Genomic DNA, 14,562 nt, shown 5'->3' on the forward strand with positions numbered 1-14,562 from the left:
ATTTTCCAGACCATAGGGTGCAACGGATTATAAAGCGCACTGCCGATGAATGGTCTATTTTTGATCTTTTTTTTATATATAAGGCGCACCGGATTATAGGGCGCATTAAAGGAGTCATATTATTTTATTTTTTTTCTAAATGTAAAACACTTCCTTGTGGTCTACATAACATGTAATGGTGGTTATTTGGTCAAAATGTTGCATAGATTATGTTTTACAGATCATCTTCAAGCCGCTTTCTGACAGTCGCTTCCGGATGCGCCGTTTTTGTGGGCAGTCTTATTTACGTGGCTCACCTTCGGTAGCGTCTTCTTCCCGTCATCTTTGTTGTAGCGGTGTAGCGTGCAAGGACGGGAGTGGAAGATGGAGCTCACTGTTTTAATGACATTCAGACTATACTTAAATCAATAACGGAGCAGCATCTCCTCATCCGGAAACAACAACACAGGAAATGTGTCTCGTGAAAAACCATCCGACCGGAACTCTGATAACTAAAGTTCCTTGGGTGACTAAGGTAAACTCACTACGCCGGTATATTTTAGCGCTTTAATGGCGAGTTTACTGACAGATTAAGTAAGAACTTTACACTACTTTATATTAGAAATGGCAACAGTGGAGGATGAATGTCACATAACAAAAAGATAGAGAAAAAGAAGAAGCTTATTGACGACGTTGTCGGCACAGACTACATAGGCGGACTCGCGCAATTTTTCAGAATTTATGCAGATCCCAAATTTAGATCAGCAGGTACCAGAAGGTAAAAAACGTTGCTTTTGCATAATATTGCGAAACAAAACGCCACATAATGTCTTACCTTATACACACACCATAACAATACTTTTATGTTGAAGCACATCAATCGGTGCGGCTTCATAGCTTACCAAAGTAGTACTAAAACATTTTGATAGGTTTTTGAGTGCCGTGTGTAATGTTCTATATTTTCAATGGAACATATAAAATGTTGGTGTTGTTTACTTGAGTCATATTGCCATCATAGTGCAGCCTACACGTATCTCTGGTTACACTTATCATTACACCATGTACCAAATAAAATTGCTTCGAGGTCTGTAAGCAAAACCAGAATTATTCCGTACATTAGGCGCACAGGGTAATAAGGCACTTTGTCGAGTTTTGAGGGGGAAAAAAGGATTTTAAGTGCGCCTTACAGTATAGTCTGGAAAATATGCTATGTATGTATTAGGGATGTCACGGTATGAACATTTCTTATCACGGTTATTATTTTCAAAAACTACTTATACTGAAATCTTTTAACAAAGTTTTGTTTAAAAAACCCACAAACAACACACTCAAAATGTATGTATGTACCTCAAGTAGAAAGTTGAATGTGCATATGAAAGCAACACAAGAATTATAGACAAAGTAATATGGCAGAAACAAAATAATACTATAAATAAATTAAAATAAATGTGAAAAATTCGCAAGATGGCAACTTATGGACATAAGACCATGGTTTTTCCTGGTTCAAAATTGAGGCAGAAGTGGTACAATCCTGACCATGCGCCAAAATTTAGACGCAAATTTTTTTAAACTTTTTTTCAATTTACAGTAATATGCTGTAAAGAACACCGTAAAATGTATTGCCATTTTTATTAATTTGATGGGTAGTTTGCTGTAAAATCATAAGTCAAACAGATATTTAAGTTTTTGTATTTATTTAGACAAAAAATGTTTGGAAAGTATGATAATATACTGTAATATTTGTTGCAATAATGAATACTATTAAAGTTTAAAAGGCATGCAATTTCAAGCAGTACATATATTTTTTCTGACAAATTGAAAAAAATCCATTACATTTAGTGAGAAAATATTAAGTACTTTATTGACACACAACATTTCCAGGTGTTTGCGGGCCAGATAAAATGATGTCGCGGGCCAGATGTGGCCCCCGGGCCTTGAGTTTGACACCAGTGGCCTAAGCGCTTACATAAGAGAATGATGGGCTCATAGCTTGTGTGGTGGGGCCACTTTTGCTTGAGACACTCAGGGGATTTTGAAGCAGCCTTCAAGCGCTCTGTGGACAAAAATGTCCACATGTTGTCACCACCATGAATTATTACATTTTAACTGCCTGGTACGTTCATTTCTCTGCTCTGTTTCACCTGGACTCTTGACTTTTCTCCTCACGAGAGTGGCTGATTTTGCCTGCCATATCTGCAACACTAAAAAACATAAACGTTACTCTAACACGGAGGAAACTTTTCTTTTGCTTGTAATGCTTTCTTGGGGTAACTCCTTTTAGTTGACCTTTATTCATTTATGTAAAATGTTCATTAAATGTATTATTGCCTGACAAAAAGTGATTAAACTTAATATTTTGATATTTACACATTGCATATTTACACATGCATATTTTACTAGGAGACCCTTATGAGCATTACATATATCAAAATCAAGTACCTACTTGTTTACTTGTTGAAATACCCTTTTAAGAGCTAAAATCTACCCAAATTGCCACTTTGCTGCTGCCAAAAATTGATTTCAAGTAATATTTTGATACTGACACATCTCCTCTCTGCACATTTTACTAGAATACCCTTATTTGCATTAAATATATCGAAATCAAGTACCTATTGTACTGTTTACTTGTTGAAATACCCGTTTTAGAGCTAAAAACTACCCAAATGACCACTTTGCTGCTGCCAAAAATTAATTCCAGATTATATTTGTCATGACTTGATCCTTGGGGTTGGTTTTTCCGGAAGGCAACGGAAAGTTGGCTCGGGCGAGACGGGAATGTGAGTACATGTTTTATTTTTACACTAACAAAGGACAAAAAAAGAAGCAAACAAAAGGCGCGCACAGTGGCGGAGAACAAACTATGAAACCAAAAAGACTATAGCACAAAGGCAATTAACTAAGAACACAGTACAAAACACTTACTGTGGCATGGGACTGTGAACATGGCTTGAGATGATAAATAGTGTGCAGAGCATAAAATCGGATGTCGCCAGGCTCACCAACAGAAAAAGAAAAGCTTAAATAACACAGACATGATTAACGAAAACAGGTGTGTGACTCAAAACGTGAAACAGGTGCGTGACATGACCGGTGAAAACTAATGGGTTGCTATGGAAACAAAACAAGGGAGTGAACAACCAGAAACTAAAGAGTCCAATAACTAAACAAAACATGACTAAAATAAAAACATGATCAACACAGACATGACAATATTAATAGTAATAACAAAATGTCAAAGCATTTCTCAAAAAAACAATTAAAGTACAAGTACAGTAGGTACTTCATTTTGATATATGTAATACTCATAAGGGTATATGCGTGTGTAAATATGCGATGTGTAAATATCAAAAAAGTACGTTGAATCACTTTTTGTCAGGCAATATTACATTTAATGCACATTTTAAATAAATTAATACATCCAAACACTTTATAAATATTTATCATGTGCACGAAGAAATAACAGTTACAATAGTATGTAGCTTCCTATCAAGAAAGAAGTTTTATCACATCAACATCCGACTAACAACAGTCCTTTAAATCTCATTAATACCACAGAAAAGGCAAACTGTCCTTTTCCGAACACGATAAAGGCCTAAGTAATGTCAAACAAGTAGCGTAATCAACACAACGCTGTGTTGAGCGATATCAATCACTCTTGTTGGGGACGACACAACATTTTGAACGCAGGAAAAACCCTGAAGTCGTAACTGCACTTTTTGTCCATATAGATAAAAATAGTGTTCATGTATGAGGTCTAGTCTTACACATAGGACTGCACGATTATGGGCAAAACAATAATTACGATTACCGTATGTATATCAATATTGAAATCACAATTATTAATCAGGATTATTCATTATGTTTGGTAAAACAGTGTTGGGGTGTGAATGCGACGCCATCATGTAATTTGTAATATCTAATAAAAATGCTATAAATAAACGTTATCTATATATTTAAAGACAAATATTTGTGTTTTTGTTCATTAATAGTATCAGCGTGTCAGATTTCTTATTACATGATGCCTTTATCTCTATTTTTACATTTTCAGGTATTTTTTAAATAATATACATAAATTGACATATACTAATGCTGTATTGGGACAGATCCATTAAGAGTTTGAGCAGAAATTTGTCGTATAAGTATTTATTATACACAATGAAACATTAACAAAATGCTATGTTACATGAATGGTTTTTAAAGTAATTACTTTGTGGGAATGAAAAAAACACAAGTAATGTGAAGTACATGGTGTTTACTCTTTGATATCAATATAAAACACAAGGCAGTTTGGCTAATGAAGATAAAGTCAAATAAACAAGCTTTGTTTTTCTCCAACAACCATGTACTCCAGTGCAACAGCTTGGCCAATGAAAATAAACAGGAGTGACACCTCTCACATTTAACACACAATCTTTGTGCCTCACCGACAACTCAGCCAGCGTTCAATTCGATGAGATGACAAAACATTTTAGCTAGTATTGATGCTATTGGAACACTGACAATGTTAGAAGTTGAATAAAGGACGAGTGAGCATCCCATTAGACAAATTAAAGACTTTATAAGTAGGTTGTAACAACGTTCCTGACACATCGCCTGCTGCATGCTAACTCTCCCAGCAGCTGTCGGAAGGACGCTAGCTGCACGTTCAAAATGAAACTGCAATATCAATTATTTTTCTCCTCCAACAGCATTGTGCTCTTAAACGCACACCGAGACTCCACGGAAGTAGAAGTGATTGAAATGAAGTAAATAAATGATAAATGGGTTGTACTTGTATAGCACTTTTCTACCTTCAAGGTACTCAAAGCGCTTTGACACTACTTCCACATTTACCCATTCACACACACATTCACACACTGATGGAGGGAGCTGCCATGCAAGGCGCTAACCAGCACCCATCAGGAGCAAGGGTGAAGTGTCTTGCTCAGGACACAACGGACATGACAAGGTTGGTACTAGGTGGGGATTGAACCAGGGACCCTTGGGTTGCGCACGGCCACTCTACCACCGCGCCACGCCGTCCCTTGACGAAGTGATCAGCTCCGTTTACTAGTAAGCAGTGTTGCCTAAAATGCATTGATAATTGACGGCTTTTCGGTAATTAAAATTTTAAACAATATTACTGACCAACTAACTAAACTAAATAAATGTTATAGCGGTTTATCATTATACCTTTACCGTTACATACCTAGTATACATGTATATGTACATATATATATATATATATATATATATATATGTATGTATATATATATATATATATACAAAGTATATGTACATACATATATATACACAGTATATGTACATACATACATACATATATATATATATATATATATATATATATATATATATATATATATATATATATATATATATATATACAGTATATATATAGGTATATACGTACATGCCTGTCCGTATTTCTATCAATGTGTTTGTAATCTGATTAAAGTGTCTGCGTACTAATTTGTGTGTGTATATCAATTTGTGTGTGTGTAATCAGATTTGCATGTCCGTGTCCTAATTTGTCTGTGTGTAAAAAAAAATCTATCTGTCCGCATTTCGTTGTGTGTGTGTAAAACAAAAATCTGTCTGTACAGTGTTTTCATTGGTGTGTGTGTGTGTGTGTGTGTGTGTGTGTGTGTGTGTGTGTGTGTGTGTGTGTGTGTGTGTGTGTGTGTGTGTGTGTGTGTGTGTGTGTGTGTGTGTGTGTGTGTGTGTGTGTGTGTGTGTGTGTGTGTTGTATTTCTACCCTTCTTGAGACATCAACAAGGAAAAGTACCTTCCATATGAGGACCGGTGAACAAGTTAGGACATAAATCATGGTCCCAATACAGAAAACCATTACATCTAATAGAGAATGCCTCATTTGCACCCCTGGTGGTGAAATCTATCAAAATTAGGGTGGTCCCAAAAAGAAGGGATTTTTTTCAATTGACTGTGTGTCGATTTTAAAAGTGCTCCCCTTCTGGTCAACATATGTAATAACGAGTGTGTGTAAGAAATGTAAATGTGCCCCCTCTGGTCAACATATGTAATAACGAATGTGTGTCCATCCCATCCATTTTCTACCGCTTATTCCCTATCTCAGCTACAATTGGGCAGAAGGTGGGGTACACCTTTGACAAGTCGCCATCTCATCGCAGGGCCAACACAGATAGACAGACAACATTCACACTCAAGGCGAGTGTGTGTAAGAAAGTGAAATGCGCCCCCTTTGGCCAAAATTAATTTAAAAAAATAAAAATATTTATAGAGACATACTGTAATTACCTGAAGTAAATAATGAAGATTAAAAACCAATTACAAACAAAAAATTCAGAAAAATAAAAATTACCTAAAGGCAGTCTTTTTCTCACGATATGTCGACTTTTTTCTTATAAAATTGGGAACAATTTCTCATATTCTTTCTGTTTCTCTAATATTGCAATATTTTCTTGTAAAATTATTACTTTTTTATGTAAACGTATTACTTTTTGATGCAAAATGGTGACATTTGTCATATAAAATTCTGAGTTTTATCACAATTTTGCCAATTTTTTGTTGTTCTTGTAAAACGGTGACATTTTTTGAGTACAATTATGACTTTGGTCATTAATTTTGCCAAGTAAAATTCAGATTTATTATTATAATATTGCCAAAATTGTAAAAAAAATAAAAAATTTATAAAATTGCGACTTTTGTCGAGTAGAATTACGACTCTTTTCATAAATTTGCCAAAATCTTAAGCTTTTCTTGTAAAATGGCGACTGTTATTGAGTAAAATTCCAACTTGTATCATAACATTGCACAAATGTTCCGTTTTTCTTGTAAAATTTTGACTTGCGTTGAATAAAATGACAACTTTTATTATAATACTGCCAACCTTTTTCTTGTGAAATTCCAACTCATTTTTCACATGAACCTTTTTTATATTTGCATAGTATGTATATATTATTAATGTTGTAAATACAAATCTTTATATATCTCAGAAGTGTGGTCCTAAAGAGGGAGGCATTTTTCTCAGGTCTCAAGAAGGTAAGAATTACAAGAATGTGTGTGTGTGTGTGTGTGTGTGTGTGTGTGTGTGTGTGTGTGTGTGTGTGTGTGTGTGTGTGTGTGTGTGTGTGTGTGTGCGTGTGTGCGTGCGCGCAAAAACAATCTATCTGCGTGCATGTGAGTGAGTGTGTGCGTGTGTAAAAAAAAAAAATCTTCGCGTCTGTATTTCTGTGTGTGTAAAAAAATATGTCTGTATTTTGATGTGTGTGTGTGTGTGTGAAAAAATTAAATCTGCGTGACTGTATTTTGTCCTTTTTATGATTTGTGTTTGTTAAAAAGAAAACGTCCGTATTTTGATCTGCGTGTTTAAAAAAAAAAAAAAAATGTCTGTCTGTTCAAATTTGTGTAAAGCAGCAACCCCTCGATTGACTGTCTTTTTTACACAAAACCTTGTTCACACTTCTAAGATGGAAGATCTGTGTGTGCGTGTAGCAATTTGATGGTGTAAAAAAATGTGTGTGAGACTTCACCTTTCCTTTGCCTATACTCCCCACTAGTGGGCGCCTCGCACCCACTTATGACAATCACTGTTGAAGCCGACAACAATGGACTCTCGATCACTTTCTTTTCTTACATGCACACAAATCTAAATACAGACACACAAATTAGAACAGGGACACGCAAATCTGATTACACACACACACACAGACTGAGATATGCATTTGCAGGTTGAGTGTATCTTTGTGTATCGAACTCGTTATGCAATGTGTGCACACAGGAGGTATCGATGCCCGAAGTGCTGTATGAGGAGGTTATCGAGGTGGACGAGCGAGTCGTCCTCCGACAAGATGGCTGCAAACTGCCCAGGAAGGATCCCAAGCGTGTTGTAACAGGTGTGTGTGTGTGTGTGTGTGGGGGGGGGGGTTGATTGATTCCTGTCACTCTAAAATGTTGATGCACTTTTACACTTATTTCGTGTTCCCGCAGGAAGCACCGGGGATAGTCTCGAGGTGTGGCGGGAGCTGGATCTGGAGCGTGTGGAGAAGGACCTGAAGGGAGTTCTGTCTCGGGGAATCAGCAGTCTGGCTGTGCTTCTGCTTCACGCCTACACGTTAGTTCTGCCCCCTTTTTTTTCCACACTTAAACGACACACTTGACACATGTGCAATCTTGAAAAGGAATGGACTGGCTAGAAAGCCATTAAGTAATTACACAAACATGTACAACGGAGCGGTATAGCGAGTGTTGGTAGAGCGGCTGTGCCAGCAACTTGAGGGTTGCAGGTTTGATCCCCGCTTTTGCCATCCTAGTCACTGCCGTTGTGTCCTTGGGCAAAACACTTTACCCACCTGCTCCCAGTGCCACCCACACTGGTTTAAATGTAACTTGGATATTGGGTTTCACAATGTAAAGCGCTTTGAGTCACTTGAGAAAAAGCGCTATATAAAATGTAATTCACTTCACTTCACTTCACAACTTCGATTTATACATTTTCGTGAATAGGAATGTTTGTATATTGAAGCTCATTTCTTGGTAAGGAACAATGTAAACATGAATAGCGGCTTCCAGCCTCGACGAAAGTAAAAGTTAGTGTGTTTGCATACAATAGAAAGCACGGTAACACTTTAGTATGGGGAACACATATTCACCATTAATTAGTTGCTTATTAACATGCAAATTAGTAACATATTGGCTCTTTAATTAGTCATTGTTATGTACTTATGAATGCCTTATTCTGCTTGGCCTTATTATACAACCAGTAAGCCATTAACTAAGAGTCTTACCTCAATAACCTCAGAATTATTGCTTATTAGTAACCCTAACCCTTATATGTTCCTCTAGTGCAGTGGTTCTTAACCTGGGTTCAATCAAACCCTCGGGGTTCGGTGAGTCGGCCTCAGGGGTTCGGCAGAGCCTCCGCCGCAGCGGTCAAGACACACCAGACTCATGAATTGATTAACGTGGACCCCAAATTAATTAAACAAGTTAAAAAACTTTTCCGGATGTTAACATTTAGTGGTCAATTGTACGGAATATGACAGTGACGTGCAGTCGGGAGGCAGGCGAGGCCAGTGATTATACTAACGGGGCGGCATGGCGTAGTGGGTAGAGCAACCGTGCCAGAAACCTGAGGGTTGCAGGTTCGCTCCCCGCCTCTTACCATCCAAAAATCGCTGCCGTTGTGTCCTTGGGCGGGGACACTTCACCCTTTGCCCCCGGTGCCACTCACACCGGTGAATTGAATGATGAATGATAGGTGGTGGTCGGAGGGGCCGTTGGCGCAAATTGCAGCCACGCTTCCGTCAGTCTACCCCAGGGCAGCTGTGGCTATGAAAGTAGCTTACCACCACCAGGTGTGAATGATTGATGGGTTCTACATGTAAAGCGACTTTGGGTACTTAGAAAAGCGCTATATAAATCCCAGTTATTATTATTATTATTATTATTATTATAATTATACTATAAAGTTATTTTCCATTTAACTTTACCAGTTTTAGATTATTTTTATTCAAAATCGCTGAATTTTCACATTTGCCGTTTAAATACTGAGAAGATACGGTGCGGTGATCAGCAGCCAGTTGAGCCTCACCATGGATTGCGCAATGACTCGGCTAAGTGCTGGCCTGCTGTGCAGTGAGACCGTATTGCTATATGAATTATATTATACATTTCCATAGTTTAGTTAGCTGAGGTATATAATGTACAGTGTATATTGTCAACAACTGTATGTGTGTAACGTATTTCTTGTGCTGAGCAATCATAAAACGACTGCAAAGACGCACTGGCTGAGGCTCGCAGCAATCCCACCTCATGGTTGTAGAGGGCGCTAGTGATCCCAGGGATCATTTTTGCGACTACTCGGCTGCAGAATAAGTGACAACAAGCAGCAACAGTTAGCGATCGTTTCTTTTTTCCTCTCGCCTGGACTTTTAACATGGAGGATTACATATCTAAAATAAAACTGTTTTCTAAACTGGACTTTTAATCGAAGCAGGAGGTAATAATTAAAGGAAGATCTCCATCGAGACAGAGAGACTTTTAAAACTGAAGAAAGATAAGGAAGACTTCTATAAACAAGTTATCGATGCTTTTGTTCAGAAGGAGCGGCGCATGGACTTCATTTATAAGTAAAGGTAAGACCATAATAACGTTTTTTTTTAAATTAAATGTGCCTTTTTGTGTGCTACAGTTTGTATGTGTAAAGTTAAGTTAAAGTACCAATGATTGTCACACACACTAGGTGTGGTGAAATTTGTCCTCTGCATTTGACCCATCCCCTTAATCACCCCCTGGGAGGTGAGGGGAGCAGTGGGCAGCAGCGGCGCCGCGCCCGGGAATCATTTTTGGTGATTTAACCCCCAATTCCAACCCTTGATGCTGAGTGGCAAGCAGGGAAGAATGCTGGTATGAGCTTTTAAACATAACCTGTTAACTGCTGCCAATCAAATGGTGAATAAGATACTCTTTAGGGTTCATATGTTTGTAAATCTGACTGTGATGAAGTCAATGCCTCACCAGCCATGAACCTCACCGCACGTCACTGGAAAATGTGCTGTACTGTGCAATCTATTAATACAAGTTTCATTCAATCAATCAATCGTGTAAATAAAAACTTCTCCCTATCGGCGTATCTGTACTGTAAAGTTAACATTTGAATGACAATAAAAAGGAAGTCTAAGTATTATGGATACCCCCAAACCATGTTCCCTCTAATTTTCCATCTGATTTGCAAGTGTGTAATTTGTTGTGAGTTCATGCACTGTGTTGGTTTTGTTCTTTGAACAAGGTGATGTTCATGCACGATTCATTTCGTGCACTAATAAAAAAAACATGTAACTTTGTCTTGAATTTCAACCAAAAAAAAAAACATTTTCTTTTTCACCAAAGAAGGGTTTGGTGAATGCGCATATGAAACTGGTGGGGTTCGGTACCTCCAACAAGGTTAAGAACCACTGCTCTAGTGTCCAAATAACTCTAAATTAAGTCTTTGTTACTTTAATAAGCAACTAATTAATGGGGAATATGTTCCCCATACTAAAGTGTTACCGAAAGCACTATACAGGACTGTATATCAAGCAAACATAACAAGGGGTCATGGATCAACTTTGTATTAAATAACAAAGCCAAAATAATAACAACAACAACTGTCCTTAAAATACAGCCGCCGTGCCGACACGCACACACACACTGTCACCACCACTGTGGTGCACTCACAGTTTGAAATCACAAAACTCCTTAACTTTAACAGCCAGGTCGCTACAATGTTTAGGAATAAAAGATTATTGGCGTTGAGCCAAAGAAAGGGTGATGTGGGGAGGAGGCAGTGTTTACAACGCTGTGGATCCTGCCGGAATACTTCAAACAATACATCGCTTGTCCATTGCTTTCTTTGGATTCCTATTGAGCTACCAAAAAAATTTGTAAAAAAGGCTTAAAAAGCACACAAAATAGCAATTAGCACAGTAGCTAACAACGACACTGCTGTGTTAACTGATTGAGCACCGCAGATTGATTAGCCTGCCACAATGGGTGTGCTGCCGGGCATAAAATGGCTGTGCTGCAGGTACAAAAAGGGTGGAGGAAACGTTCGTACGAGACAAGGTTCATTCAACAAAGCATGTTTTTATTTTGTCTGTGCTTCGCATATCATAAAGTTTGTATAATGAGGGATTTGTAAATTGAGGTTCCACTGTACATCCTATATGGGAGTGGCCTATTAATCGATCATTAATGGTAGTAAATTGTGTCTGAATAATGTGATTGTGCAGAATTGATTCTTGCTTAAAGAGGAACTGCACTTTTTTATCATTCACTATCCCTATATAAGACCAGAACACATTTTTTAAATATCTTTTAGCATTCTAATTCCTAATATACAGCAAGTACGAGGTGGCTAACAATGCAACTAATGGGAGGACACTATTGCACCCATGAAGCCCTCTGTCATGATGTTTGGTTTAGTTATGTTCTGTTTGTTTTTGGACTCCTTTAGTTCCTTTTTGTGCACCTCCTGAGTTTGTTTAGTCACCATGGCTACTTATGATTTTCACCTGCCTTCTACGCTCACCTGTTGCTCATCAGAGACTCTATTTAAGCCTGCCTTTTCCGGTCACTCGTCGTGGCTTCATTGTTTGCATACACAACAGGTTACGTTGGTATTTCTTGGCTCCTAGTTTTGATTCCTGCGCTCAGTGATTATCTTAGATTCCCCGTGTGTTAGGCACGCTTGCCTTTTTGTTGTTTTGCCTGTATGTTGGTAGTTTGGATGATTGGCAAAGATTAAATCATATCCTACCTTCACGCTGTCGTCCGGAGCCGTCAGTACTGCATTCCGGTAGAACGCACCGCAGCAAGCTGCACTCCCAATCGTGACACCCTCTAAATAAACATCCAAAAACCGCCAACAATACTCCCATTTACATCTTGTGACCTGAATATTAACCAAGTATTAGCAATATTGTTATTAAAAGCGCTAACGCAGCCAATCTATTTTTAGCGCCGCCATGATCACAGAGCGGTAACTAGCTTATGTAGCTTTTGACATACTGAGGCGGTGAGCTGCTGCATCGCTTCTGAGTTGGTAAAAGTTAATTCTAGATCAGGGTTACTCAAACTGTGGTAGGCGGGCTCCATCTCTTGGTATGCCAAAAAAATCACTTGATTAAAGTACAGTGTTTAATCTTCCTAAATTTTATCAATCAATCAATCAATCAATGTTTATTTATATAGCCCTAAATCACAAGTGTCTCAAAGGGCTGCACAAGCCACAACGACATCCTCGGTACAGAGCTTACATCAGGGCAAGGAAAAACTCAACCAAGTGGGATGACAATGAGAAACCTTGGAGAGGACCGCAGATGTGGTAGACACCCCTCCCTAGGGAGACCGGTGCAATGGACGTCGAGTGGGTCTAGCATAATATTGTGAAAGTCCAGTCCATAGTGAGTCTAACATAATAGTGAGAGTCCAGTTCATAGTGGATCTAACATATTAGTGAGAGTCCAATCCATAGTGGTGCTAGCAGGGCACCATCCCGAGCGGAGACAGGTCAGCAGCGCAGAGATGTCCCCAACCGATGCACAGGCGAGCGGTCCACCCCGGGTCCCGACTCTGGACAGCCAGCACTTCATCCATGGCCACCGGACCTGTGTGTCTCCCCCTCCACAAGGGAGAGGGGGGCAGAGCAGAAAAGAAAAGAAACGGCAGATCAACTGGTCTAAAAGGGGGGTCTATTTAAAGGCTAGAGTATACAAATGAGTTTTAAAATGGGACTTAAATGCTTCTACTGAGGTAGCATCTCTAACTGTTACCGGGAGGGCATTCCATAGTACTGGAGCCCGAATAGAAAACGCTCTATAGCCCGCAGACTTTTTTGGGGCTCTGGGAATCACTAATAAGCCGGAGTTCTTTGAACACAGATTTCTTGCCGGGACATATGGTACAATACAATCGGCAAGATAGCCTGGAGCTAGACCGTGTAGTATTTTATACGTAAGTAGTAAAACCTTAAAGTCACATCTTAAGTGCACAGGAAGCCAGTGCAGGTGAGCCAGTATAGGCGTAATATGATCAAACTTTCTTGTTCTTGTCAAAAGTCTAGCAGCCGCATTTTTGTTTTTTAAACACAATGTTACTGTTCAAACTGTGTGTAATGCTACAATGGCCAAAAATATTAAATATACTAGTTAAATAAAACCTCTGCCTTGTTTTTAATTAATTTGTAGGCCTAGTACGCTACTGTATTTTATTGTTTGTCGTTATGGTGGTTCTTGGAGAGCCAAGTGTTTTCTGAGGCCGTACTTGTTGAAAAAAGTTTGAGAACTACTGATCCAGATTATAAATCATGCCTCTCATTTGTATAGTCGAATGTTGTGGCCATAAACCGAGAAGTTGGTCAACTTTGACATTCAACTTAGACCCTGGAGATGGCGAGAAAAACACGAAAAGGCGCTTGTTTTTTGTTTTTTTTGTCTGTGTGAGTATGATGATTAATTCTTCATCCAAACGGGTGGATATGAACAAATTACCTTGGATCAACTCAGTATTAAAAAGCATTTCCATAACCAAACATGGCGCTTACACCAAGTAAATACAAGACTAGTATCGCCCATACTGATACTGAAACGTTTGACGAGAAACGTCATGATCATTGAATAATGCTGGGAATTAGTTGATTATGATAACACAGGAAAAATATGTTCAGTGAAAATATATATATTTTTTTCCAACTAAATATACAATCTAAAACAATATAATAACATTTAAGTAAAATAAAAAAATAAAAAACGTTTTACTACACACAATTGTTTGAATGAATAAGTCACTATTGCAAAATAACAAAAAGTAATAACTATGTTACAATCTCTTTTTTGTTTGTGTGGAGTCTAGAGTAAATTTAAAAAAAATAAAACTTTGTTAAGTCAGTGATATATTTAAAAAAACTGTTTTTTTCCATTTGATTTTATATATATAAAAAAAAATTTGAAAAACAATTAAGGTACTATAGTTGAATGCACATCCCCAAACAATATGTTTTTGATTGCACAATATGTGACTATACAGACGTGAGTGATGTTCTTCTTGTCACTCACACACACCCCT

At 38.1% G+C, this 14,562-nt stretch overlaps 1 protein-coding gene across 1 annotated transcript in view; it reads left to right on the forward strand.

Moving 5' to 3' along the window:
- oplah (5-oxoprolinase, ATP-hydrolysing) overlaps positions 1 to 14,562 on the forward strand; it is a 66,035-nt gene that overhangs the window by 12,950 nt on the left and 38,523 nt on the right. Inside the window, exons 4-5 of the mRNA XM_061965569.2 lie at positions 7,739 to 7,853; positions 7,948 to 8,071. Of these exons, the coding sequence (XP_061821553.2) occupies positions 7,739 to 7,853; positions 7,948 to 8,071 (239 nt within the window). The remainder of the gene's footprint in view (positions 1 to 7,738; positions 7,854 to 7,947; positions 8,072 to 14,562) is intronic.

Source organism: Nerophis lumbriciformis, linkage group LG07, assembly GCF_033978685.3.
Source record: "Nerophis lumbriciformis linkage group LG07, RoL_Nlum_v2.1, whole genome shotgun sequence".
In the NCBI taxonomy this organism is placed as follows: domain Eukaryota; kingdom Metazoa; phylum Chordata; class Actinopteri; order Syngnathiformes; family Syngnathidae; genus Nerophis; species Nerophis lumbriciformis.